Source organism: Pipra filicauda, unplaced genomic scaffold (genome assembly GCF_003945595.2).
Source record: "Pipra filicauda isolate LSUMZ 115617 unplaced genomic scaffold, ASM394559v2 scaffold80_size11013439_pilon, whole genome shotgun sequence".
Taxonomy (NCBI): Eukaryota; Metazoa; Chordata; class Aves; order Passeriformes; family Pipridae; genus Pipra; species Pipra filicauda.
The window spans coordinates 6,859,752-6,884,490 of NW_024104987.1; the positions used below are offsets into that span (position 1 = coordinate 6,859,752).

General features: G+C 44.9%; 1 protein-coding gene across 4 annotated transcripts in view; it reads left to right on the forward strand.

Annotated features, from left to right (window-relative positions):
* The window catches only part of TMEM94 (transmembrane protein 94), a 48,477-nt gene that overhangs the window by 9,786 nt on the left and 13,952 nt on the right, over positions 1–24,739 (forward strand). The window contains exons 1-15 of one of the 4 annotated variants that reach the window (XM_027749804.2): positions 3,092–3,246; positions 10,033–10,152; positions 10,791–10,918; positions 11,500–11,636; positions 12,324–12,520; positions 13,149–13,300; positions 13,428–13,530; positions 13,835–13,921; positions 14,416–14,532; positions 18,238–18,294; positions 19,783–19,887; positions 20,504–20,668; positions 20,815–21,024; positions 21,192–21,507; positions 22,255–22,428. In XM_027749804.2, the coding sequence (XP_027605605.1) occupies positions 3,193–3,246; positions 10,033–10,152; positions 10,791–10,918; positions 11,500–11,636; positions 12,324–12,520; positions 13,149–13,300; positions 13,428–13,530; positions 13,835–13,921; positions 14,416–14,532; positions 18,238–18,294; positions 19,783–19,887; positions 20,504–20,668; positions 20,815–21,024; positions 21,192–21,507; positions 22,255–22,428 (2,122 nt within the window). In that variant the 5' untranslated portion in view covers positions 3,092–3,192. Of the gene's footprint in view, positions 1–3,091; positions 3,247–10,032; positions 10,153–10,790; positions 10,919–11,499; positions 11,637–12,323; positions 12,521–13,148; positions 13,301–13,427; positions 13,531–13,834; positions 13,922–14,415; positions 14,533–18,237; positions 18,295–19,782; positions 19,888–20,503; positions 20,669–20,814; positions 21,025–21,191; positions 21,508–22,254; positions 22,429–24,739 lie in introns of those variants that run through there. The other 3 variants (XM_039390162.1, XM_027749805.2, XM_027749803.2) reach the window with 3 other exon arrangements.

Consider the following 24,739-nt stretch of genomic DNA (forward strand, 5'->3'; position numbering starts at 1 on the left):
AGAAAGAATCCATCTTCTTTTCCAAAGTGAAGAACTTGGACACATATATACTGATAAGGGAACAAATTAACCTGCTTTGTAACCTCAGTAGTAAATCTGATGTGCTAGGTTTATTTTAAAATGCTAAAAATAAAATGAACCCAAGTGAAAACATCAGTCCCAAATTGAGTAGAAAGCAATCTCTTTGCTCTAATATATGTGTGTGATGAAGAGTTAGCACTCCTGGAGCAGGAGACGTGCTTGGAGCACTGCTGCAGCACAGGCATCTGTCACTCAGATGAGAGACTTGTCCTCTGGCCCCAGTCAGCTAATAAGTTCCATTGTCAGAGATGGCTGAGATCAGTCTGTCAGGTGTAATGTAAGGCTGCCTTCCAGTTTTTGCCAGAAGCCAGACACCGCAGAGAAAGGCAGAGAGTATTTTAGGAGCAGTGCCAAAACCTTCTTAAATTAAATGTGCTGCTATCTTGTTCTTTCTCCTCTTCTCCTGACTTTTTAATTTTCTGTGTGTTTCTGAAGTGAATTTAATCCTTGTGAAAGGTGCCAGAATCTCTGCTCCAAGACCACTCAGCATATATGGACAAAGAGAGCAGCAGTGGTGGCCACAGGACAGGGAGGATCCTGAGTTTGCATTGTGTTAGACGTAGGCTGTGTTTGCAGCAACACAACTATTAAAAATTATTGACATCATCCATTCCACAGTTACCAATAACAACTGAGCTGTATTATCCTAGTGTAATTGCTGCAGCCTGGATACAGCACCGTGCCTCCTGGCCAGAGCCTGCAAATGTATTCAGGGAGCCTGTGCTGTGCTCCACGTCACTTCAGCTCCAGCACTGTTGGTCCTTGTTCCAGGTTGCTTAACAAGAACTGCAGTCCTACCTTTAGACTGAAAAGTAGCCCAAGTTCTTTGCCTCTTCTCATCCTGCCAGTGACTGTATCTCTGTTTTTATTCCCTGCTTTTCTCTAAAACCTCTTTTTCCAAGGGCTTTTTCACAAACTGATCCTTTTTCCACAGGTGTCTCTCGTCTGTGCTGCAGTTTTTGTGTAGGTCAGTCCCTGCCTTTAAACTCAGCCTTCTATTTCAAATCCCAGTTTTATCTTCAGATCACCAGTTTTCATTTTTTGCTCTTTCATTGTGTTATTTAATGCACAAATGCATATCCAGATGCAATTTCTGATACCAGTTGATGTCAGAAGGAAACTACATAGTGCAAATTACTGCCCTACACAAAACACTTTAGAACAAGGTCTCTCAGCAGTGGGGTAAATGAGAAGAGGCAATTTGATCCATTTCCATTTGTGTTCATGACCAAAGCTGGAGGTTTTGAGGTGGGAAAAAGTTGTGTTGGGACCTCTTAATTGCAGGCAGCACAAGGGTTGTTCCTGGTATTGCACTGTCACAGGCAAATCGTTTTATTCACTTTAATCCAAGTCTCCAGCAGGTGCAGAGCCACGGAAAACAATAGGAAGCAATGTCATAAAGGGAGGGTGTTACATGTATGTTGTGTGAGGGTTTGTCCACTCTTTCCTCATCTTGTTGTTGTTAATCTCTTCTTTTTTTCTCTCCTTTTTTCTTTGTGTTGAAGAGAGTAGGGGAGTACTTTCTTAGCAGGAAAGGAGGAAGGAAGGAAGGAAAAATTGTGCCATTAGGACGTTTTGTTCCTCTCTGCAGTTTAAAATTGTTGTCTAGGAAACAAAATGCCCTGCAGAAGGATGAAGGTTGTCTTGGCTCTTTCTCTCCCTGCTTTCTCCTGAAGTTACATTAAATAAATACAAAGTGTCTGCTTCCCTTCAGCTTTGGCTCCAAGAGCTTTGTGAGGTTACACACTGATGTGTAACTCAGTGCCAGCACACAGGTGATAACGAGACCCTGCGTGGGGTTTATTGTAAATAAATACTGAGGCCTCTTGCTCTCCGCAGTTCTGGCTTTAAACACAGAATATGGGCTGTGCCTATTGAGGCATTTGAATCTCGGGGCTGGACAGGAAGTGAAGAGCTTGTCCAGGGAGGGCAGGTGAGTCCTGACACCTGTCCATGGTCTTCAGAGCTGCAGGGTGTGCTGAGCCTGGCAGCCTTTGCAGTGCCTGTTCCATTTGGTACCAGCCAGCTGATCCTTGGCACACTAGTGATGTGGTGCTTGGCTGGGCCAGTTCTTTACCCCTTTCTGTGTGGAATGGAAGTACTTGTTTTAGTGATTGCTCTGTAGAACCAGGAAGCCCCAGACAGAATTAGGACAGCACTGAAGTGGGAGCTGTATAAAACCTCACTTGTAAAGGTGCATCCCTCCAACAATGAGAAGGAAGCATTCCTGTAAAAGATGAGAAGGAGAGAGAAGGCTTATTCCTTCTTCACCTTTTTATCCCATTACCTGCTGTTGTACCCAGCCCTTCCCTGTCTTCACTAATCCTTTGCCCTCTGCCTGCCATGCCCAGGTAAACAGGGAGCCCCAGGCAAGGCTATGAAGAATTTACATGCACCTTTTAGTTGAGATTATGTGGCTCAGGATGTATGAATATTGGATGCTCAGAGGGGCTTTTGCTGCATTGTCTATCAACAAGAGAAGAGGGAGGGAATCCTTCAGATTGGACTTGTAACTACCTCAACTTGTTTAAATAGCAAATGCTCATATTTTTGAACTGAGCTTGAATCCAGAGCTGTGGAGTCATCTGTGGGGAGTTAGTATTCACTCCATCTCAATCTAGTCTTTTTCCTTGCCTGCTCAGGTGTTCTCTCCCCTGTGGTATATTTTATAGCACTTTGTCCTACCTAATTTGCCATCTGCTTTTCCACAGACCCCTCTCTGTCAGCATCAGCCCTTACTGTGCATGCATATGCAGCTCTGCAGGCAGGGAACCCGGGGATTCTGACTGCGTCGGCTCCCCCTGTGAATGAACCGTTCTTACAGACATCTGGTGCTATCCTGGGCAAACTTTCTTCTCTCTCTGCTTTCCCCCCCCTCGTTTCTATCCCTCATCCCCCACCCCCATCCACCGCCTCCTTGCTGGATCTGCAGCGTGACTGGAAACAGGCTGAATTAATCAGCAGACTGGTGCTTCACTCTGCTGCTTCTGTCTCATTCTCTGCAGCGCTGGGCTCTGCACAGTCTTGCTCTCTCTCCCTCTTTGCTCTCTCATTTTTGGAGAGCAGCAGCAGTGCAAGTTGCTGGGGAAGTGGTGCAGGAATTTAGCCCAGATGCTCTTCAAACAGGCCGATCTCTGGATCCCCAACCAAGGCAAATGTCGCAAAGTAAGTTCCTCTCCCTTAACATTTAATTTCAAAATGGCTTTCCCTGCCTCCCTCCCCAGCCTGCATCCTGCCTGATGTGATGGTGCATGAAGGGCTTGGAGGTTTTGGGGAAGGAGGTTATGGCAGGACATGAAGCAGTGAGTGATGATTTTAGCTGGGGAATAGCTTGTTGTTGGAGGTGGCGGGGAAAGAAACTGTTTTAAACTGCAAATTTAACCCCAGAACCAACAGGAGGGTCCAGACGGGATTTTAGCTGCGGACTCCTGCTTTGCTGCCCCTCTGCCTCATGACTTAAATTTGCCTGTTTCTTCTCTGGGCTTTGATCTGTAGCTGTTGGACCTCCTTATCCCTGTGAAGCAAGTCTCGCTCTGCACCTTCCAGGCTGTATCATAGTTTTAGTCCCCAAAGTCTTCAGCTGAAGGAGTAGGGATAGAAAGGAAGCTAATGAGGGGATGAAAGATGTGCTGAAGTTGTGCGGATTTCTGAGCACTGCTGGCCTCTGGGAGGGGATTAGCATTCCCTGGAGTAAGCTCTGCACTGGCATAAAGCACTACACTGCATGTTGAAGCCAGGATAAATACAGACCCCTAACTGCTCTCCGAACTCGGAGGAATAATGCAACTGGCTAAATTACAGTAATTAAAGCTTAATAATTGTGCAGTACAGGTGAATTTCAAAGCACTGCATAAATCCTGCCTCATCCTGCCAGCAGCCTGGTGGGGCAAGTAACTATGGCTGGGGATTTGCTGCTGCAAACAGGACCAAAGGGACAGACCAAGGAATGTACAATTCCAAACTGGGCTGTTTCCTGGGGAGCAGCTGCCTCTTTCTCTTCTATGGAGCTGCTGCGGAGGAGAAGCAAAGTGCTGGGCTTTGCATTACCTGTGTAGAAAGGTTGATTGTGCCTGTTGGCATCTTACTCTGTGCTTTATGGAGACCGTAAACTGTGAATGTTGTTGTCTGGGTTAGAATGGACTGTTCACAGCAAAGTGCAGGGGTGATTCAGGCGGGTGGTAAGTGTTGCTTTGGCCAGATCTCAGGGATCTGTGCTCCTGCAGCTGTGCCTCTTTGCAGGGTGAGTCTGCAGGCCCTGTGAGCCATGAGCTGTGGGGAGCCTCAAAGCATCCACAGTGGAGCCCCCACAGTCACCCAGTTACCGGCTGTGGGGGCTCCTTTGTCCTGGGGCAGTGGGAGGTCTGGGCTGCCTTTCATCCTGGGGCTGCAGAGGGAGGAAGGAGGCAGTTGCTGACTATTCCTCTGTCCATTAACTTGGGCACTGCTGTGCTGAAGACTTTGCTTGTTTCATTTGATTTGAGACCACCAACAGCTAAGCTGTGGCTGCCAAGCTCGTGTGAGGTGCATTTAAACCAAGTTTAATAGCTGTGTTCCTTGTGCCTTCTGGTGCCTTTCCCAGCATGTCCAGTTTTAAAGGCAGTGGTCCCCACAGAGCCATGGTCTGCTTGGTGGAGCTGCCTGAATTGTGCAGATATCAACATATATTTCTTTTTTTCCTGTGCCTTCCAGTAGTGTTCAGGTGGGTTGGTCAATATTATAATCTTCACAGTGACTGCAGTTGGTGGGGAGTTGGTAGTCCCATTACAGGGATGAGAAACTAAGGCACAGAGGAGTATCTGATTTTCCCACTGTGGTGCAGAAACTGGTGGCAGAAGGAATTAGAGAATCCAGCTGTCCTGACAGTCCAGAGTCTTAAAAGTTCATCCTGTGGAGTGGGAATGTGTCAGGGGAGATGCTTCATGTAGCCCGGGTCACTAGAGAAGCACTTTTGCTTGGAATCAGGGATAAGATCTCTTGGGAAAACTAACCAGGAGAGCACCAAGAATGGTAATAAAGGGAAACGGATACATTGGCTTTGCTGGCTACATCTGTGTCACTCTGGAGCAGGGATGTGCCATTTCAGGCAGTCCCAGCATTAACTCAGCAGCTACAGGTGTACAGAGCTGTACCATCCTGATGTGTGGTTTGCTTTAGAACAAGAATAAATCCCTCTCTAACAGTAGCCTGCTGTAAGAAATGCTATCCCAAGAAATTGTGTGCTGTCGTGTGTATGGTGTCTGCCATCCTCTCTGATCAGACCAAAAAAAAAACCCCAATGTGTCATATTGTGCCTTATCCTAAGCAAGAATCTGACTTACAGTACTAAATGCAAATATATTTAGTGGAGTTACTCTTTCTCGTGTGCTTTTGAACCAATGAATAATGCTTACATTTCAGGAGGTGTAATCACTGACCTAGATTAGTAGCCTGCAAAGTGTCATTGTTAAATTAAAGACTGCCTTCTTTCCCCGCTAAGGAAGGCAAAACAGCTCTTGGAAGAAGGAGGAACATTCTGCTGCCCAGTTTTCCACCTCCAGCTGTTGAAATCTGAAAAGCAGTTGAGTAGAGGTGTTATAAAAGGGACCTAGTGGGTGCAGCCTGAAAAGGGGGAAAACAGTCTGATAGCTGCCTTGTAGAGGTTTTCCACCACTCTGAATCAGAGGGGTGGATCTGCAGTCTACGAAAATTGAAGCTTCTAGCAAATATTTTGTTTTCTATTCACTTATTTGTTTAAACAGTCTTTGTAATGGCAGTTACATTCAAGTGTATAACAATCTTGTTGAGAAGCCCTTATTCTGCAAGAGACTGAAATCCACAGAGGATGGAGGATGATTCAAACCACTTTGCTCTGTAGAGCAAAGTATATATTTGTGTTCCAGTGTTATTTTACAAAATGCTTGGTACATTTTATATCAACGTTTACTGGTACAACAAATAAATATGCTACTATGGATGTGTAGTGGCTGTAGGAAAATATAAGAGGACTTAATTAGACTAATATTTTGTGTCCATTTCTCACCTTTACACATTCTAACTCTGCTAGTCTGTTCCTCTGGAAGGAAGGTGCAAGACCTCTGTCTTTAATTGGATAGCAAAGACTGTGAGATAGCTGATAAACTTTCAAGGTAATCTTAAATGGTTCTATGTGTAAAAGAACAGGATGTGAATTTTAGGAAGAGAGATGGGTGTTGATGTTGTGTGAGGATGAAGGTGGGCTGCGGGAAGCAGACATGGGTAGGTGGTGTTGCTCGGGAACAACTTCACTCCTTGTGGGAGGAAAAATCAGAAAGTAACCTCTCTGTTCCTGCCTGTCAACCTGAAAATGCTCCTTCAACCCCTGAGGAAGACAAAGGAAACCTATTTGCCATGAGCCAGGCAAGGCTACAGGTTTAAACAAGCTCCTGGGTATTTGCCAACTAATTTACCCCTGTCCAACTATGGAGGGTCAACTGAAAGGAGAAGGCAAAGAAAAGTCTCCAGACTCTGTGGCTCCCTGTCTCCTACCTCTGAGCTGCTTCTTGTTTCCTTCCTGAAGAGCCAAACCAGCTCCTAAACCTGGGCATTTGCTAGATCTATCTCAGCTTCCCATTCCCTGATGGTTGCAGGCAAACCAAGCAGTAATTTAACATGTAGGATGTTTACTAACAGTGGAGAAATTCACACATCTTTTGGTGCTCCCCTCCAGTCCACACCTCAACACGTTCATTGCCTCTACAAAATAAAATCCCACGCACAACAAAATATCTCCTGCACTGTTCTCCCTTAACAGCCATCCTGCAGATCACAGCCCTTGAGAGCTGTGCTATCATCCACGAGGCAGAGGCTTGCAATCATCCCGTGTTTACTTGGCTTCAGCAGTGCCTCCCACACAGGCTGTGGTGGCCAGGGCAGGGGTCAGCACCAGAGGAGCCCTAAGTGCACTTAGAGGCTCGTGTGCTCTCCAGCCTCCTGAGGCAAAGGAGGAAGCAACTGCTCATTTTCTCCTTAGGACTTTTTGCCTTCAGGCACGGGCAAAAGGAAAGTACAGCCTTTTAAAATGTCTCCTGATACCCATCAGGGGTTTGCTTTCACTGTAACCTGGAATTTACTGTCTGCTTTTTCTTTTTTGTTCTTCAGAGGAAACCCTATGCTAAGGCAGCTGGGTGGGAAGGTGTCTTGCTGTTTTTGTTTTGACCGGAAAATGAGCGGATTTCTCTTTGAATGTAGGTTTCCAAAGCAAAGATGTGAATGTTGAGGTTTTTATTAATGAACTGACACCTCCTGTGAATGGCTTCTTCACCCTGGGGTGCTCACCTCCTGTTTTGTGGCAGGAAGAGCACTTGCAGCTGATGAAAGGCTGGGAAGATCCCTCTGGGACAGCTTAAGAGTGCCTTGGTTTGCCATATACAAAGGTTTACTTTAGGGCATTTGAAAAATGCCTCATTAGCAGTTGATGACTTAGCAGGGCAGCTCTTGTTTCCAAAACCTAGAGCTGCCCCTTGCCAGGAGCTCAGGGTGGCTCTTCTCGCCTGTCCCTTTCATTTTGGGTCCAGGCTCTTTCCCTGGGTGCAGCAGGTGATCCAAGTCCCCTCCAGTCAGCCCTCACTCACCCTATTGCAGTGTTTGCTTACTGGCTCTGCCTGCTTTGCCAAATACTCCATGTTTTAAGTGTCAGGATGGGTGTTTGACAGTCCCTGCCCTTCCTACCATTCCTCCTTCCCAACCCTGACACTTTGTGCTTGTCCTTTCTCACCTGCTACAGCCACCTTCCTTTGAGGCTGTCTTTACCTTGACTGATACTACAGCAAACCAGTAATTCCTGTGTAAAGTCTGGAGCAGGTGTGCAAGTATTTCAAGAACCTTTTTGATTACCTCTGGATTTGCTGCCTTTCTGTGCTCGCTGCCTGCTGTGCTGTGGCAGTTTCTCTTTCCAGGCACTGTGTGACTGTACAAGATGTTGGCATTAAGTGCAGCTTTCCTCTCATTTCTTCTGTAGCTTCTGATGTATCCATTGGAATCTGCTCAGTGTCTAAGCAGACTTTGTTTTTCAGTCAAATCCCTCTTATTATTGCTGCCTTTCATTCTGTGTCTTTTATTTGTCTGTCTGCTCTCCCTGTGTTGGAGAGGATGAGAATTTTTGTGGGTGCTTTGCTGTGCTCCACACAGGCAGCAGCCAGATGAGAGAGAAACCTGATTGTCCCTTGCTCCATGTTGCTCTCAGACACTCCTGTTTGCAGCACTCTGTGGTGCAGCAGCAGGTCTGTTGCCAGCTCCAGTGCCTGCCATCTTCTCCTCTGGGAGTCTTTGAGAGACTCCTATGTTTAGTCCTGTGCTGATGTTACCTGGGCTGCTTCCAAGAACAACACAGAACTGCTTCCTCTATTCCTAAAACTGACACAGAGAATGAAAACTACAGCAGGATTATTTTTAGTTCTGTAAAAGTGCAGCTAAAGCAGCATTGCTGGACTCTGCCTGGCCAGAATTTGCTGTTTCAAGATGTCCCTGGTAGGTGAGGAGTGTATGTGTGAGTGTGTGTGGTAGACAGTATTTTAAAGAGAATTTATCTGCTATTCCTTGAAGCTTGTGTTACAGTTTTGGATTGGGCCATCTATGCAAATAAGTCTGAAGTCCAAGATTAGTTTCCAGTAAATGTTCATCCTGAAACCACACAGTGAAGGAACAGGAAGAAAAGATCAGAGCCAAGCTGCACTTGCAGAGCTGGGTGTGTGCAAGGAGCTCCCAAGGAGCAGCAGTGCTGCAGTTTGAGACCACGGTGGGTTTGGCAGGGCTGGGAAGAGGTTCAAGAGCAGGAAGAGCTGCAGCTCCTGCCAGAGCTCTGGGCTGTGTCACACTGGGGACCAGAGGGACAAGCTTCCTGCCTGTTTGTGTTCAGTAGTTCTGTGCTCTGCACACAGCACGACACACCTGAACATTTCTGACACGCAGGACATCCTGTGTGCTGTACATGCTCAAGGTGTTTGTGTTAAACCATGAAATGCACGAGGACTTTTCCTGACAGTTCCCTGCCCTCTCACAGACACCTGCCTGCTCTTCCCTGTTGATTCACTGTCGGTGACCCGGTGCCCACAGTACCTCACAGTGATCTCTGTGATTTGAAAGAAAGGAAGGTACTTGTGTTCCTGACCCAAGAAATGCAACCCCCACTTTCTTGTTACCAGCATCTTTTGGCAGTGCTTTCCATATGGCACACTCCTGGGTTGTGTCCTTTGGGAATCCTGCCTGTTTCCTCAGTGAGCAGTGAGGGAGCAGTGCTGTGAACCTTGTGTGCTTCCTGCAAGTCCAAATGCCTCCCTTGCATGTCTGTACAGCTCAGCACTCAAAACCTTAGTGCTTTCTCTCGTAAAAGGAGTTGGTGGTGGAGTCACATCTGCTCTGAACTGATCCACAGACTAGCACTTAAATCCAGGAGGTTCTGCATCGAAGTGGCCACAGAGACAGGATTCATAAGCAAAACTCCATAGCGAGCAGTTGTGGAAATCGAACCACTCTTGATTAGAATTGCAAATATCCCACTTCTGTGTTGTTTTTACTGTTACCAAAATCCATCCTGTATCATTCAAATTCTACCATAACTGTCTGTGTTCTGTTGTCTCTACAAGCTGACACCGGTTCAAGCCTGCATAAATTCGGAGCTGAGCAGCCTCCCTTTGTATTGTCCTCAGCCTCTGCTGATTAGATCTTGTTTCACTGAAATGACTTGGTATTGTGCTTTGATAAGGTATTTATCAGCACAGTCAGGACCGGTTTGTTTACCTGATACTATCTAAGTGCTCTAATTCCAGCCAGCAGTCTAAAGTTCACAGGAGGGGAGATGATTTCAGGAAGATGGAGAATCAGGCTGGTGGTGATGAGTGCAGGGCATTCACGGTTGGCCACTCATTCAGCCACCAGGAAAAAAGCCTAAAAAGAATATAGGGAAGCACTAACCAGTTTGTTTTTCTGGCACCTCAGGATGAGATGACCTCAAGTTTGGGCCTTACCACAAAGAAGGCCCTCACGATCCTGAGAGACCAGTTGTCAGCACTGCTGGAGGGGCATCAGAAGGAACGGAAAAAAGTGACTTCATGGAAGGTGAGGGCACCAAGGTTGGGCACTCAGCCTCTCCTTCTCAAAGTAAAGCTGAGGGTTAAACAGAAGTTGGCTGTTTTCCATCCCAGAGTGCTGCTACAGAATGTCTGGGTGTAGAACTGCTAAAGTCCTTGGGAACAAAGCAAGAAATCTACCTAAGTGTGTGTTTCTGTCAGCACTTTTCTCCTGGATGCCAGAGCTTTAGCTTCACCTGTAAAGGATTTAAGGACTTCAAGAGCCTCTAAGGGCAGTGTCCATCTCAGGTGGAGATAAAGAGCTGTGAAGCTCAACAGTCTCCCTTGTCCACTGTGTTTGTCTGGTGTGTGTGTTGAATACAAAGTGCTGGTGTTTATGCACAGTACTTAGATGTTAAAAGTGTTCTGGGTCGGTCAGTGACATGGGCACAGCCTGGCACAGAAGTTTTTTCATTCTTCCAGGCAAGAGTAAAGCAGGAGTGTTCACCCAGACACCAGCTGAGCATCCATAGGTGCTGTAGGATTCACACAACTGATCAGGGTGTTCTGTGTCATGTTCAGGGGTTTGACAAAGTTGTGTTCACCCTGGAGCATCAGCTGCTGCTTTTTCAGACGTCTGGCTGTGTGTTCCATGAATGCTGACTGTCTGCTGCTCTCCTTTTGTAGGAGGTGTGGAGGAGCAGTTTTCTGTACCATGGTAACCGCTGCTCCTGTTTCCACTGGCCTGGTGCATCTCTGATGCTGCTGGCAGTGCTGCTGCTGCTGTGCTGCTATGGGAGCCAGCCACAGGGGAGGTGAGCAAAGCATCCTGTGCTGCTTAACTGAACCAAGGTGGTAGTTTTATATCATCTTCATACTGTGTGTGGTTGATTCTCTCCAGAAATCTAGACATCAACATACACTGGTAATTCTGTCCCTATCAGGCCCTTTCTCCAAACTTCAGCCAACTTAATTCTACTTCTAATAGACCCAGGGAATGTCCTGTGGAGAGACTGAAATTTTTTTTCTACGGCATTCCTAGATCTTTAAAAATCCTAAGGCATTATCATTGTTAGGAAGGATTTTAAAACTGGAGAAGTTATTGGCTCATGGTGGAAGTTACTGTGCTGTCGCATGCACCATAGCATGCCTTGACCATATTTGTAAAGGATTTTTAATTGAGATGAGTCCTCTCAGACCTCTCTGGTGTCATTTTTCTAAATAAGAAGTGTGACCATGTCTCCCCTGCATTTCATTTTTAGCCATAAGTCTGTGAGATGTAGGAACAAACAACCAGGCAGATGTGCGTTAATCTCTGTGGGTGTCTGGCAGTGGATCCTGCTCATTTACTCAAACCTCATCTGTTTTCTGCTCTCTTCTGTTTTGCTGTGTGAAGCCAAGGTGCTGAGATAGTCAATGCATTGGCACTCTTCCTCCTGCTCCTCTTGGATCTCCTCATGATCGGGCGTCAGGAGAGGCTGAAGTGCAGAGAGGTGGAGAGGAGACTTCAGACAATCGTTGATAAGATAAACGGTGAGGCCTTGTTCACCTGTCTCAATTGCACCTGTATTTTCCTCCCACTGAATTTTTCTCCAAACCTGATCACACACATTACTAATTAAGCTTGCTAACCTTCCCCTATGTTGCACAGAAACAGGCTGTGAGAATTGTGTTCCACTCATGCCTGTCCTGTAAAGTAGTTATTTTGAGCTGTCATGTGGCCGTGTGCTTCCAAGCTCTGTGTTACCAGGTGGGTGTCTGTTATGTCTGTGCTTTGGAGTAATTCGAATCCTCAGATTCTCACAAAAATATCTGCCTTGCAGCAGATGATGAGGGAAGAATACGTGGGGTTGTACCACAACATAGAGCAGAAGGAAATAAATTGCTGTGCATGAGCATCGTCTTAACGGGGGCTTTGGCGCCTGAGGGGGCAGTTCATTTTTCAGTTGTGGCAGTTTTAAGGACAGCCTTTAGCTTTTGCATTGTATAACTATGTGTTTAAGGCTATAAAATGACTGTTGTTAATACTGGGTGGAGAAAGAGGGGAAAAGCCATCAAGGAGAAAGAGAGGGATGATGAAAGATCATGGGAGTGGGCTGAGCTTAGCACTGGGAGAAAGTGCTTAGCACTGAGCTATAGCCACTACAGGATGTAAATGATTGTAAGACTGGTCCCTCCAGAATTGTTACCGCTTAATTCTTTCATGCTTTGTGTTTTCAGATACACTTGGCAAAGAGGTGAAATGGCCAGACTCCATGTACCCTGACCTTCACATGCCTTATGCCCCATCCTGGTCCCTTCACTGGGCCTACAGGGATGGGCATCTTGTCAACCTGCCCGTGAGCCTCTTGGTGGAAGGAGATGTCGTTGCTTTGAGGCCAGGCCAGGAGTCATTTGCTTCTCTGAGAGGGATTAAGGTAACTTGATTGTCTTATTTCCCTGGCCTGTAACAATATATTTCCCAGGATTTTCTTGCTAATGCTCTAATTCCCAGTGTACAGATTATTGGAGTGTTTGATTTCTTCTGACCTTGAAAATAGCTTGAAATTCCAGTTCAGTCAAGGACAGTGCTTTGTTAGCCAGACTGCATCTTCTCCATGAACTCCCAAACCCAACGGACAGGAGACACTAATGTGATACAAAAGCACCATATTTCCATCTCTGCCAGGTCAAGGGGAAATTGTAATGTGCTGCTAAATATAAGTGGAGTGAATCTATCCAGTAGGATAATATGACATACAAACCCCGTACTTTATCCTGCTTTTTATGTGGAGAATTTAAAGTTTGTCTGCTTTGACCTTCTCCTTACTACTGATTTATTATAAAAGAAGGTAATATAAAGTTCCTGGCGCAGTAATAAATTAGCAAATTGGTTACAATATCTATAGAAAGATTTTGCTGCTTGAAGAAGGTTGGAAAAAGTTTAAAGCTTGAGATTTACCCTTTTTGGTTTTTATTGTAACTTTCACTCCAAATGCCAATTTTCATGAAATAACCAGATGTGCTTGAACACAAGCCTTTGGGCTCTCTGACTTTTTCTCCTAGGATGATGAGCACATAGTTCTGGAGCCAGGAGATCTGTTTCCACCTTTCTCACCCCCACCCTCCCCAAGGGGAGAAGTGAAGAAGGGACCTCAGAACCCTCAGCTGTATCGTCTCTTCCGTGTCTTGAAGACCCCAATAATTGATAACGTCAGGTGGGTTTTGACAGTCATCCCTCATAGGGGGCTGAGCACAGCGTTCTGATCAGGAGGTTTATGTCCAAGGGAAGTGCAGGCTTAGGGTCTTGGTTGCTGAAATCTCAAGCTGGTTTCCATTTCTTAGGTGGTGTCTGGAAATGGCTTTGTCACGGCCTGTGACAGCCCTGGACAACGAGAGATTCACTGTGCAGTCAGTGATGCTGAAGTACGCTGTCCCCATTGTGCTGGTAGGTCTCATTTCAAGCCTTGTCCTTGAAAATAGCCATGTTTTGTCAATAAAGATGAAGAATTTGCAGCCATCAACAGGAAGCTGTGGCCAGGCCCTAATTCATGCAGCTGACTCTGTGTGTACCTTGGGCGGTTCAGAGAAGCAAAGATGCTGAGCCTTGTAACCATGAGAGAGGAGACAGGAACTGCAGCAGCAGATCAGATATATCTTCCAAACTTTCCCAGGGCTGAGCATGTTACAAGGCACTGAAAACTCCTTCCTTGCAAGTACTATTAGCTGACAGTGTCATCTCTGAATTGCAGGCTGGATTCCTGATCACCAACGCCGTGCGCTTCATTTTCAAAGCTCCTGGAATTGCTTCTTGGCAGTACACTCTTCTTCAGCTACAGGTAAAGGAGAGCTCTGAGCTCCACTACACCTCCCCAAAGCACCACTGAGACTGATTCCCTCTCTCAGCCACTTGCTTCATCATCTGGCAGCATCCTGTGCATGCTGGATCCAGGAGCATTCAGTGGAGCAGGACAACAGCTCTTCCCTGGCCATTCCTCCTAGACTGCCCTTTACATTTTTTTCTATCTCATTTGCCATATATGTATAGATATATGTGTGTATATATATTTGTATTACATATGGTATCCTTTACCTTTAAACTTATTAGAGTTTATGCCAAATTCAGCAGGAAAAGCAGGATTTATTCATGGCCTCCTCCATTCCATCTCTGTAAGGTGTGCTTTTCCCTGTGTGGCACTTCTTCTGGTCTCCTTCCTTCCTGCCCTGGCTTTTTTTACCTGTCCTCTCACCGTGGTGGAAAAGATGTCATGTGAGAGGTCTGACTTCTAGTTGTCTCTGGGTTTGTTGGTGATTACAGGTTGGGTTTTTTCAGGTGAATGGTGTCTTACCCATCCTTCCGTTGCTCTTTCCCGTCCTGTGGATTCTTGCTACAGCCTTTGGAGAAGCCAGAGTCTTGGCCCAGATGAGCAAGGCCTCATCCAACTCACTGGTAGGTATCTCTCCACACCAAACTGTTGCAGAGACAAGGGCAGGAGGTGAAAAGGCTCTATAAAGTGAGCACAATGAATTCAGAAGATTTGTCCACATGATTGTAAAACCTTGTTGGATCTTTGGTTGTACCAGCTGTGCCCTCTCCCTGGAGTACAATATTACTTCTTCTTGAACAGATGCTTTTATTTTTTCAACCTCTCTACAGATATCCCAAGGTGATAGGAAGCTCTGGAGATTCCATGAAACTCTTCAAGGCTTGTGCTTTCTATGAGATAAATAGAATTTGTCAGAGGGGTCAGCGTGGAGCTAAATAAGTGGTGGCTGTAACTTGGGATTGTTTAGCCACTGGGAAGGAATGGGATATGTGAGATCCTCTGTAATCCCCTGTTTTAATATGTGGGCTGAACAGCCCTTTCCTGAGACTCTGGGGTTTCACTTGCAGGCGTGGCATTTGCAGTAGGTCAGGGAGTGAGGGAAGTTTCTGGTGTTTGTGCTGATTTGGGGAGTGGAGTTTGCTGGTCTGATGGACTGTGATGCCTGTTGGGCGTCTCTTGTTCTGTCCTGGTGGCAAATGTTGGTAAGGTGCACTGAGCTATGTTTGTCTTCTGTGCTGATTTCTGTTACTTGGGCATAGTTTCTCTTTCCTTCTTGTCCTCCCTTGGCCTCTGTGGCCCTGGGTGTGTGTTTTCTGTTCTTTACCCTCTAGTTGTACATGACGAAGCTTCTGTGTCCTGGGAGGGAGAACACATACTACATCCCTCAGTGCCATTTCCACCTTAACCTTTTCTTCTCCACTTCTCCACTTTACCTTTCCTACCACTCTCAGCATCACTTGGTTTCTATCTTTGGAACCTTCCTTTTTCCCTTCACACCTTGTTATTTGGGAAAAGCCAGAGCTCCTTGGCTTCCTTACTTCATCTCAACATACCCATTTGCCCTGTCACTCATATTTCCACCTTCCTTGTGTTCTTTCCTGTCTTCTCCTTTTTCTTGTCCAGGCAACTCTCTCTGTCCAGCCATCTCTTTCTGTGACATCTCAAACATGATCCTCCATCCTGGCTGCTGCAGTACAGCTGTTGGGATGTGCCTTGGTCATTCACCCCCTGACTAAGGCAGTCTTGGCCTCTCTATTTCCCTCCTTCCTTCTCTCTTCTCTGTTCAAAATGTAGCAGGTAAGACTCTTTCCCTCTCCAAACACCTGGCCTGTGTGGCACTCTTCTCCCCTTCCTATCATGTTCAAGCTGTTTGATTCCCAATTTTTCCAGGCCATAGGTGACCCTTGACTGTTTGCAGGACACAAACCAGTGCCCCCCCAAACAAGCCCCTGCCTCAAGTTGCATTACTGCAGTTGAACTACAGAAACATTTCTTTTAGAAAGGAATTTGCTGCTGGTTTGAAAACATTTGTACTGCCTTTGATATGTTGTTTCAGTCATTATTTGCCTTCACTGCTAAAAAGGACGTTCTATTTTAGTGGGAATTTTTGCAGTATCTGATTTTCAGCCCTTGGAACATTTACATCTTTTGTCTCCTAGATTTACGAGCGTGTCAATCAAAATTCTGGTCCATTGTAACTGCTCACATTCCCTTTTACCATCTCTGGTTAAGTAAACAGTTTTAAGCACCTTGAGGCACTGTAAGCATATTTTCCAAACCTTTAATCTTTCTCTTGGCTTTCCTCTTAGCTTTCTCCAGTGTTTCAGGATCACTGTAGAATTATGAATCTCAAAACCCACAAAATATTCCAGTTACACTTGTGCTTGTGCTAAATTTCAGAATAATTTGGACTTTCTATTGTATATTCCCTTGTTTGTGCAACAAAGGATCATATTAGATTCTTTAGCCATTGCTTTAAAGGGCCAAGCTTTGTTCAGCTGCAGTTCCTGCTTTCTAAGAGTCCTCATCCTGTAAGTCCAACCTTCATTTTTGCACCTAAATATACAGCCTTAGTTTTGTGCCTGTTGGGATTCATGTTTTTGCTTATTACCCAAGCAGTCCATATTGTTCTGTAACAGTGATCTGTTCTCCTTATGTTGCACCCTGACCCAAACTTTATTATATAGTTTACAGTCTCTGTCAGTATTTTTTTTTTTTTTTTTTTTTTAGTTTTCTTTCAGGCTATTAACAAAATACCCAATTTTTCCCTGCTTGAGTTAGTAACACATACTAATGCAAATAATTTTTCTGTTCCATTTAGGGATAATCTGTTTCTAATATATCTAATAAGGGCCCTATTTCCCTGGTATTTTTGTTAGAAAACCAGTAAAGTATTTATCATCAAGTCAAAGTACCAGGTGGTTTATGTCAAAAGCATTGCTTTTATCAGTCAAATTTATAATTTTGTCCAAAAAAGATATCACAATAGTCTGATGAGATTTGCTGCTCATATACTTGTGATGTTTGGCACTGATTGTATTATTCCACTTCTTTTCTTTTAATTAAGTCTCATATTAGCTGCTCTGTTATTCTGTCTGAAATCAAAGTCTGTCTGGGGTCCTGTGGTAACTTGGATGGTTCTCCTTCCCTTTTTGGGCATTGGCACCACTTCCATTGAACTGGGACTCAATCCATAGTTCAAGCCTTGTGCAAAATCAGCAGTAACAGTCATTGTCCAGACCTGCTAATTTAAACATATTTACTTTCAGTAGCTAGTGTTGGAATGGAAAATATTTCATAGTTATCATATGGTATGATTATATCACTGAATAGGGAATAGCAATATTTATTTAACACGTCTGCCTTGCCTGCAATATCGTTTGCAATTTCACTGTCTTTAGCAAGCAGTGGACTGGTTTTAATTTACTAATGGTATACTTTTCCCTAGTTTTTATGTTATTTTTTATTTCTATTTTCACTTCCACTCACAACTGGATTCTTATTTTTACTATGGGATTGTTGCTTTTTAAAATTGTGACAAAATGTTCTTAAACAGTTCCTAATTATCCTTCATAGTTCTCAGTTTAAGTTATTTCTGACTAATTTCTCTTGGCTTTTTTCAGCTTTGTTAAATTGATCCTTTTTAAAGTGTCAGATATATGCATTATTATTTGGGCTGCTGTTTTATTTACATACAAGTGTAATTGCCATATCCACTTTTGATTATGAGTAGACCTAAACTTTTTCAAAATTATGTCTTCTGTGGAATTCCTTTGTGCTGGATGCACAAATCCTGAGTTAGTGAATGTCTCACTGTAATTCCAAGAGCCCCTTGGTAGTGCCCTGCTATAATTTCTCTTCACTTTCTGTCCACATCCCATTCATGTCACCTCATTCCTCTGTGTCCATCGTGTTCCAGGCTCCTGCTTTTCCAACCCCTTTTCCAGCTCCCTTCCTGTAACTGACCCATATAACTTAAAACCAGATCAGTCATTCCTGGCTCTTTCTGTCTAAAAATAACCATCCAGAAAAGAGCCTCCTCTGGGTCTAATTGCTATTATTTTCTCTGTAGACATTTAGGTAATGACTGTGTGTTCCTCTGTGATGTACAGCACCAAGCACTTGGCCTGTGCTTCACAAGTAGATAAAGACAGAGTCCATTAAAGATTTAATTGCTTTGATGAGTTATTGGTCTGCCTTGGTACAGCGATTCCCACAGAGCAGGACTCCTGATTTCTCCTCTCTGAAGGCACATACTGAGGGATGGATGTTCCTCATGACACATTTCTGAGCACAATTATAGTAACTGGTCTCTTCTCTTGCTGCAGCTTGCTAAGTTTTCAGAGGACACTCTCAGCAGCTACACAGAGATGGTATCTTCTCAGGTACTATTATTATGAATTGTTTTCTTCCATCTTCACTATGGAACTTCACTGGTATCCTTCCCCTTCCTCTCTGATCTCCTGCTCGTTCCTAGACCCTTTTGACTCGTGTCACTTGTCCATTGTCACTCATTTGTTGCTTTAATTTGCAATGCATGCAGGTTGCATGTCTTTCCCCTGCACCTTCCCATGTAAATGCTGCTCTGCTGACCAGAGATTGAGGTGACTTCAACACCGAGTCCAGTTGTGCTTTTCTGAATATTGCAAATGGTTTGAAATCAACGCTTTCTGTCCTGAAGACAGTGCCTCTTTCAAGTCCTGTTCCAGGAATAAAATAAACTTTTTATGGTGTGTGTCAGAAAGAAGGGAAGTATTTTGCTTATACTAGAAAAACCTCCTTTTTCAAGACAAAACTAAAAACCAGAGGGGGATGGTGGTCAGCAAGACCAAACATACAGAGGGGACCATGGGATGTTCAGGCTTTTTAAAAGTCTGATCCTGTTTCATAGGCTCCTTAAGCTTTAAGCACATTATTAGTGCTTCCAAAGCTGGGGCAATTAAACATATAGAAGACCTTTTTTCTGGTGAAGGAACTGCTGTGGCCACCCATAATTAAGGAACTGCTGTGGCCACCCATCATCCAGATTAAACAGGTGGGTAGATGAAAGACACTTCTCTGTCTAATCTGGAATTAAGATTCCCCTTTCCATAAGGAGGCAGATGGACTCCAGCAGTGATTAAGAATCCCTAGATATTATAAGAATCAATTTGTATCTCCTTGCTCCCAGTCACTCAGAGGAATGTACATAGGTGCACTCACATGTGCTTCCTTTGATGAATATTTTGTTGTCTTTCTGTGCCAGTTCATCATTTAGCTGAGATGTTTCTCAGGTGGTAAATGGGAGTGATTTGAGTTGACCTCATTGATAAGATTTGCTTCTTTTGTACCTGTGTAACATTTTTGCTCAGAAGAAACTGGTTTAAATAAGAGCTTTTTTTTTTTCTTCCTGGTGATAGCTCATGATTGTTTTGCATTTGAGCTGACTGCTGTACTAGCCCTTAGGATCCAAGGAACGTGATCTAAGGAGCTTTGGTGATGCAAAGCCCAAGACCTCAAACTCTTATAATCCAAAGGGATGAGTTACTTTAGGAAAAGATACTGGGAGGTAGCAACTGATTCACTTGAAATGAACTCACTTCAGAATTCCATTCTGGGTTTTTGGGTAGACAGAGGTAGTTTCAGTGAGTTCTCAATTCAACAATGGAACTGTCTGTTGGTGTTCTGTGGAAGGGGGAAGGAATGCTTTTCCCTTGGGAACATCAGCACTGTATCAGGTAACAGGTTCCCACAGAGACTGATGTTTATCTTGCAGTGTATCACTGTGTTGAAACTGAAAGCAGGTAATGTCATACTCCCTTTTTTCCTTCTCTCCCTTCATCTTTCACGGAATGAGTCTTTAATTGGCTGATGTCCTCTGCTTCCCTCGTCAGGAAATGATACGCTGTATCTGGAGTCACTTCCTCTGTGTTTTAAAAGGCAAATCCCCAACTCTGAGCTTCACTTCCAGCTTGCTCCACAGTCTGGGATCTGTCACTGTGAGTATTGCTGGGTTGTCAGAAAGAGGAGCTCTATGTGGATGCTTCATTTTCACTGTTCATGTCGTCCTTCCCTGAGCACAGACTGTTAGCAATCAGCTCACTGTGCTGGAATTAGAAACCCTTCAGGCACCTGTCTGTGTAGAAGAGTTTCTAACTGTCTTATCGTGTCCAAGCAGCACATTTACAGGCTAAAACAATGGTTAGAGATACTCTGTGACATCTGTCAGGCTCTCTGTGTTTTCCAGCTCTGGTTCTGGTCCCCTTACCTTCTTGACCCCTGTTCGAGAACCAGCTGGTTTGGGTCCTGGTAAGGTACTAGCTGGTGAAACAGGTTGAGTAGTTGCTTCCTTCCCTTGGTCTTCATGCCTAGTTTTGTAATATCCTGAGATAAAATTGGTGTTAAACTACCCATCAATCCTGTTAGAGCAAGGAATTCTTGGATTTCTTGGAGTCTTATTAGGTGCAGTTTCTTAAGACAGAAGGTTGGGGAAGAAGAGACTTGTCTGTCCTCCCATGTGTTTATTAAACTCATGATATTTACAGCTATGCCTGAGCACTGAGACACATTTTCACTGAGATTTTGCTTTTTTGGGGGTGTTGTGGGATGTTCCAGGTGCTCTGCTGTGTAGACAAGCAGGGGATTCTTTCGTGGCCAAACCCCAGCCCAGAGACTGTTCTGTTCTTCAGTGGGAAGGTGGAACCACCTCATGATAGCCATGAAGATCTGACTGATGAGCTCTCTACACGGTCCTTCTGCCATCCTGAGATGGAAGATGAGGTGAATGTGCCATAATTCTTTGCCTAAAATATGAAGAAGCAGCAAGGATGAGATCCTCTTGTACAGGAGTCCTGAAGCAGCAGGTGAATCAGCAGTGGCTGGGATTCAGCTGCTGAATCACTGTTTGTTTTGTTGGTCTCTTGCAGCCCCATGAAAGAGATGCTTTGCTCTCTGGGCCCTTGGCAGACACAGTCCACATGACCAATGAACAAGAGAGGAACAACTGGTCTAGTGATCCTCCAAAGCCTCCCGATGGCCTTGCCCACCGAAAGCCAAACAGCAGAAGCAAACACCCCTCTGGATCCAATGTGAGCTTTAGCAAGGACACGGAGGGTGGAGAGGAGGAGCACACTCAGGTAAGACATACTGGAGGGGCACACAAGTAGGCTTTTGTGGAGCTGTAAGAGACTCAAACCCATGGAGTTTCCACTTCTGGGGAATTTACCTGGGAATTCCTTGCAGGATTCTGGGCTCAAGCTGTATTCTCTGTAACCAACTGGAATTTCCCTGTCTGTTGGACCAGGTTGTTGGGGACAGCGAGGTGTTGGCTTGTGAGGCCGAAGACTTCGTGTGTGACTACCACCTGGAGATGCTGAGCCTGTCCCAAGACCAGCAGAACCCCTCCTGCATCCAGTTTGATGACTCCAACTGGCACATGCACCTGAATTCCCTGAAGCCCCTGGGCCTGAACGTGCTGCTCAACCTCTGCAACGCCAGCGTGACAGAGCGGCTGTGCCGCTTCTCCGACCACCTCTGCAACATCGCCCTCCAGGAAACACACAACGCTGTGCTGCCTGTCCACGTGCCCTGGGGCCTCTGTGAGCTTGCCAGGCTAATAGGTGAGGAGAAATTGGATGAGCAGACGCAGAGAAATCAGAGCTGTCAATAGACACTTAATCCTTAGAGAGCACAAGAATATTTCCCCGGTCCTGGCTGCTGAGAAGGTGGAAATACAGAGCTGACTCTGCTGTTGTTCAGTTGCCAAAAGAGTCTATTAAAGAGATTGCTTTTGGCAAGTTCTGACATTGTCAACACTATCAAAGGAATGAATGTCATCAAGGATATTGCCAGCCAGCCCTGGCTAGGCTTGGTATCCTTCTGGCCCGAGTCTGCCAATCTCATCAGGAGACAAAGAATACCTGCTAATGAACAGCTGTCTGCCCTGTCTTTACTGTAAGGCCTTACAGGGAGTTTGGGGATAAATGATGTGAGGTACCTCAGCTCATTTTATAGATTGGAAAACTAAGGCACAGGAGAGATAAGAGGTTAGAGGTAACACTAGGATTAAAATCTGAAAACTTGAACTCACTTCTGTGCCTGTCCTTCCATGTTACAGTTTCTCTCTTCAGTGAACCAGAAGCATGAACACTGTAATTACTAATAACATCCAGTTCTTCCGAATTTTTTTAACCACAGATCTTGAGCCATCTTTCTGTAGATGCACAGAGAGCACAGCTTACCTACCAGTTCCTGGAGAGATGTCAGAATGAGCACAGGCAAAGTGGGTGGCACAGAAGCAGGAGAAGGGACCTTTCTTTTTCTTTGGTTTGAGCCTAATTTTTCTCCTCCTTGTGTTCATGTTTCAGGTTTCACACCGGGTGCTAAAGATCTCTTCAAGCAGGAGAACTATTTGGCCTTGTACCGCCTGCCAAGTGATGAGATGGTTAAGGAAACAATCCTGGGGAAGCTTTCGTCCATCACCAAGAGGAGACCCCCCTTGAGCCACATGATTAACCTGTTTGTGAAGGACACCACTACCAGTAAGGCTGCTCCTTTCTTTGGGCATCCACTTGAAATGGGGGGATCTTTTCTGAAGAGAGCCTGGAAAATGTCATGCCGGAAGAGTCTGGAGTGGGGTGATAGCCCTGCTCTGCCCATGGCCAGCACAGATATGCTCAACAAACCTTAGTGATCAGCTGTGGCATACTGAGGGGGGGAATCCTTCCCAGCTTTGACTCACTCCAGAATCATAAATAATTTTTTAAAATTATCTTAGCACATAGTAGGCCTCATTTCTGGGACCAAGTGGTAGAGCAGAGCAAGGTGTGGGTTTATTGGCTTTTTAACAGACTTCATGATGGTAGTGAAACTGATACTGCACAGGGTTGAATATTACTCAGGGTTTTAGTTAGTGATGGCCATCCTTCTGATAACTCAAATCATAATCTTTGTGAGTTGTCTAGTGTATTATATTGCATGCTCCTGTATTGCATACTAATAAGAAATCTCATAAATCCCATGCAAACTCATAGTGACCATGAATACAACACCTGAAGCCACACTGACTTCTCCACTCCTTCTTCTACTTCCTATTCCTGTAGGAATGGGCTGGGATGGAAAGGATGTGCAGCTGGGCACTGTGAGGTCTTAAAGCACCCCAGCAAGATTTAACAGCTTGCCTCTCAGAGCTCTTAGGCTCTTTGTAATTCCTTAAATTGACTGAACTTGGCTCTCTGGAGCTGACATATGTTCAATATTGAATCTGAAATATGATCATTATGCTGGCCAGAGTTTTACCAGGTTAACTGTCTTCTCTTGCCTAATTCTGCTTAAATTTATATCTTTATCTGAAGAGGAACTTTTTAATTTGTTCTGATTGCTGCTATCTTGCCTTTGTGAACAGGAATTATTTTGATGCTGAGATTCTTAGTGTAGGGAAAAAACCTTTAATGTTGCCTCATTTCAACTCCTTATCCTCACTTTTAAACGGTTTAGTTTAGAGGCTGGAGCTCAGACGAATATGTGTGTGACCTGGATTATGCTGTCTAGAGTAAATTCTAAGAGGAATTTTGCCAGCTGGGGTTAGTTAACCACTGAACACCTCTCACACAATAGTCTTGTCACTTGAAGCTTTCTAAAATATTACCATTTTAGAACCAGAAATACTGGACTGGGCAGAAAACATTGGCTGAAATCAAATGGCTCTGCTTATGCAGAGGTCAGACCAGAGATCATAACTAACCTCTCTTGATACCTTATTTGTGAATAAATCTTTGAATCCACCCACTCCCACGACGGGCTGCAGTCAAAGGGAAATGCATAATAAATTCTACAGCTGTAGCAGAAATAGTAGGCAGATTATCTGTATGTTCCCTTGCCATTCCATTGAAATACGTGTCTCACCATCTGGCAGTGTTCATCCCAAATCCATAGTAACCACATGGAAATGAGGGGCTCACCGGCATCTTCCACCATCTCTGTCTCCCTTTGCTCGATTCCTCTTGCTCTCCTCACTGGCTCAGCTGGAGTGGTTTGGTCCTTCCTAACGAGTCCCAGCAGCCACGAATGGCTGGTCATACTCCCTGCCTCATTCATTAGTTTTTTCCCTTTTGCCAGAGAAATCCTGGCCTTCAAGTCCACGATTTGGGCAGGGAAGAGGCTGAGCTCACTTTACTGGCAATGAACTCCTTCTAGTTCATAATGTGTGCTGTCACTGCCACTTACTCCTTAGCAGGATTGTGGTGTGGGATGCTGATGGGATTGAATGGGAAGTGGATTGCAATTGCTGTCAGGCACGAACATGGGTACATCAGTGTGTGTGTGGTCATCTGCAAGCTCTGTCCAGGACATAGGTTCTGCATGGATCAATAAACATCTCTTGTTGCCTCTTTCCTAGCAAGGACTGTCTGACCTTAGGAGCAAGGTGGGAAGGATTAGGTGTTTATACAATAAAATTAACCAGAGCTCTGCACAAGTACTCCTTTGTGTCCCTGAGACAGGTTCCTTCTTTCACACACAGTCCCTATTCGTCTCGGAGGTTTGTTATGCTGATAAACTTGGCATGTGTTGACTATTTATAGCAGAAAGCAGAGAGCTGCTATGTTTTGGAAAATCCTCTGGTGTTCCTGAAGGTCCCTGCCTGGTTTGTGCAAGTGGATATTCTTGGCTCTTGATTTCAGCCAGTGTGAGCATTAGCAGTCAGCAACAATGCCTACAAGAAGCCTCTGGGCTCATTTTTCTTGGCAGTGATTTTTTTTTTTCATTAGCTCAGCTTTGAAGCTGTTGGGGGCAAAGTCACAGGGCAGCTGGAGGAGGGAACGTAGACAGAGAGGTCTGCGTGAGTGCAATGTT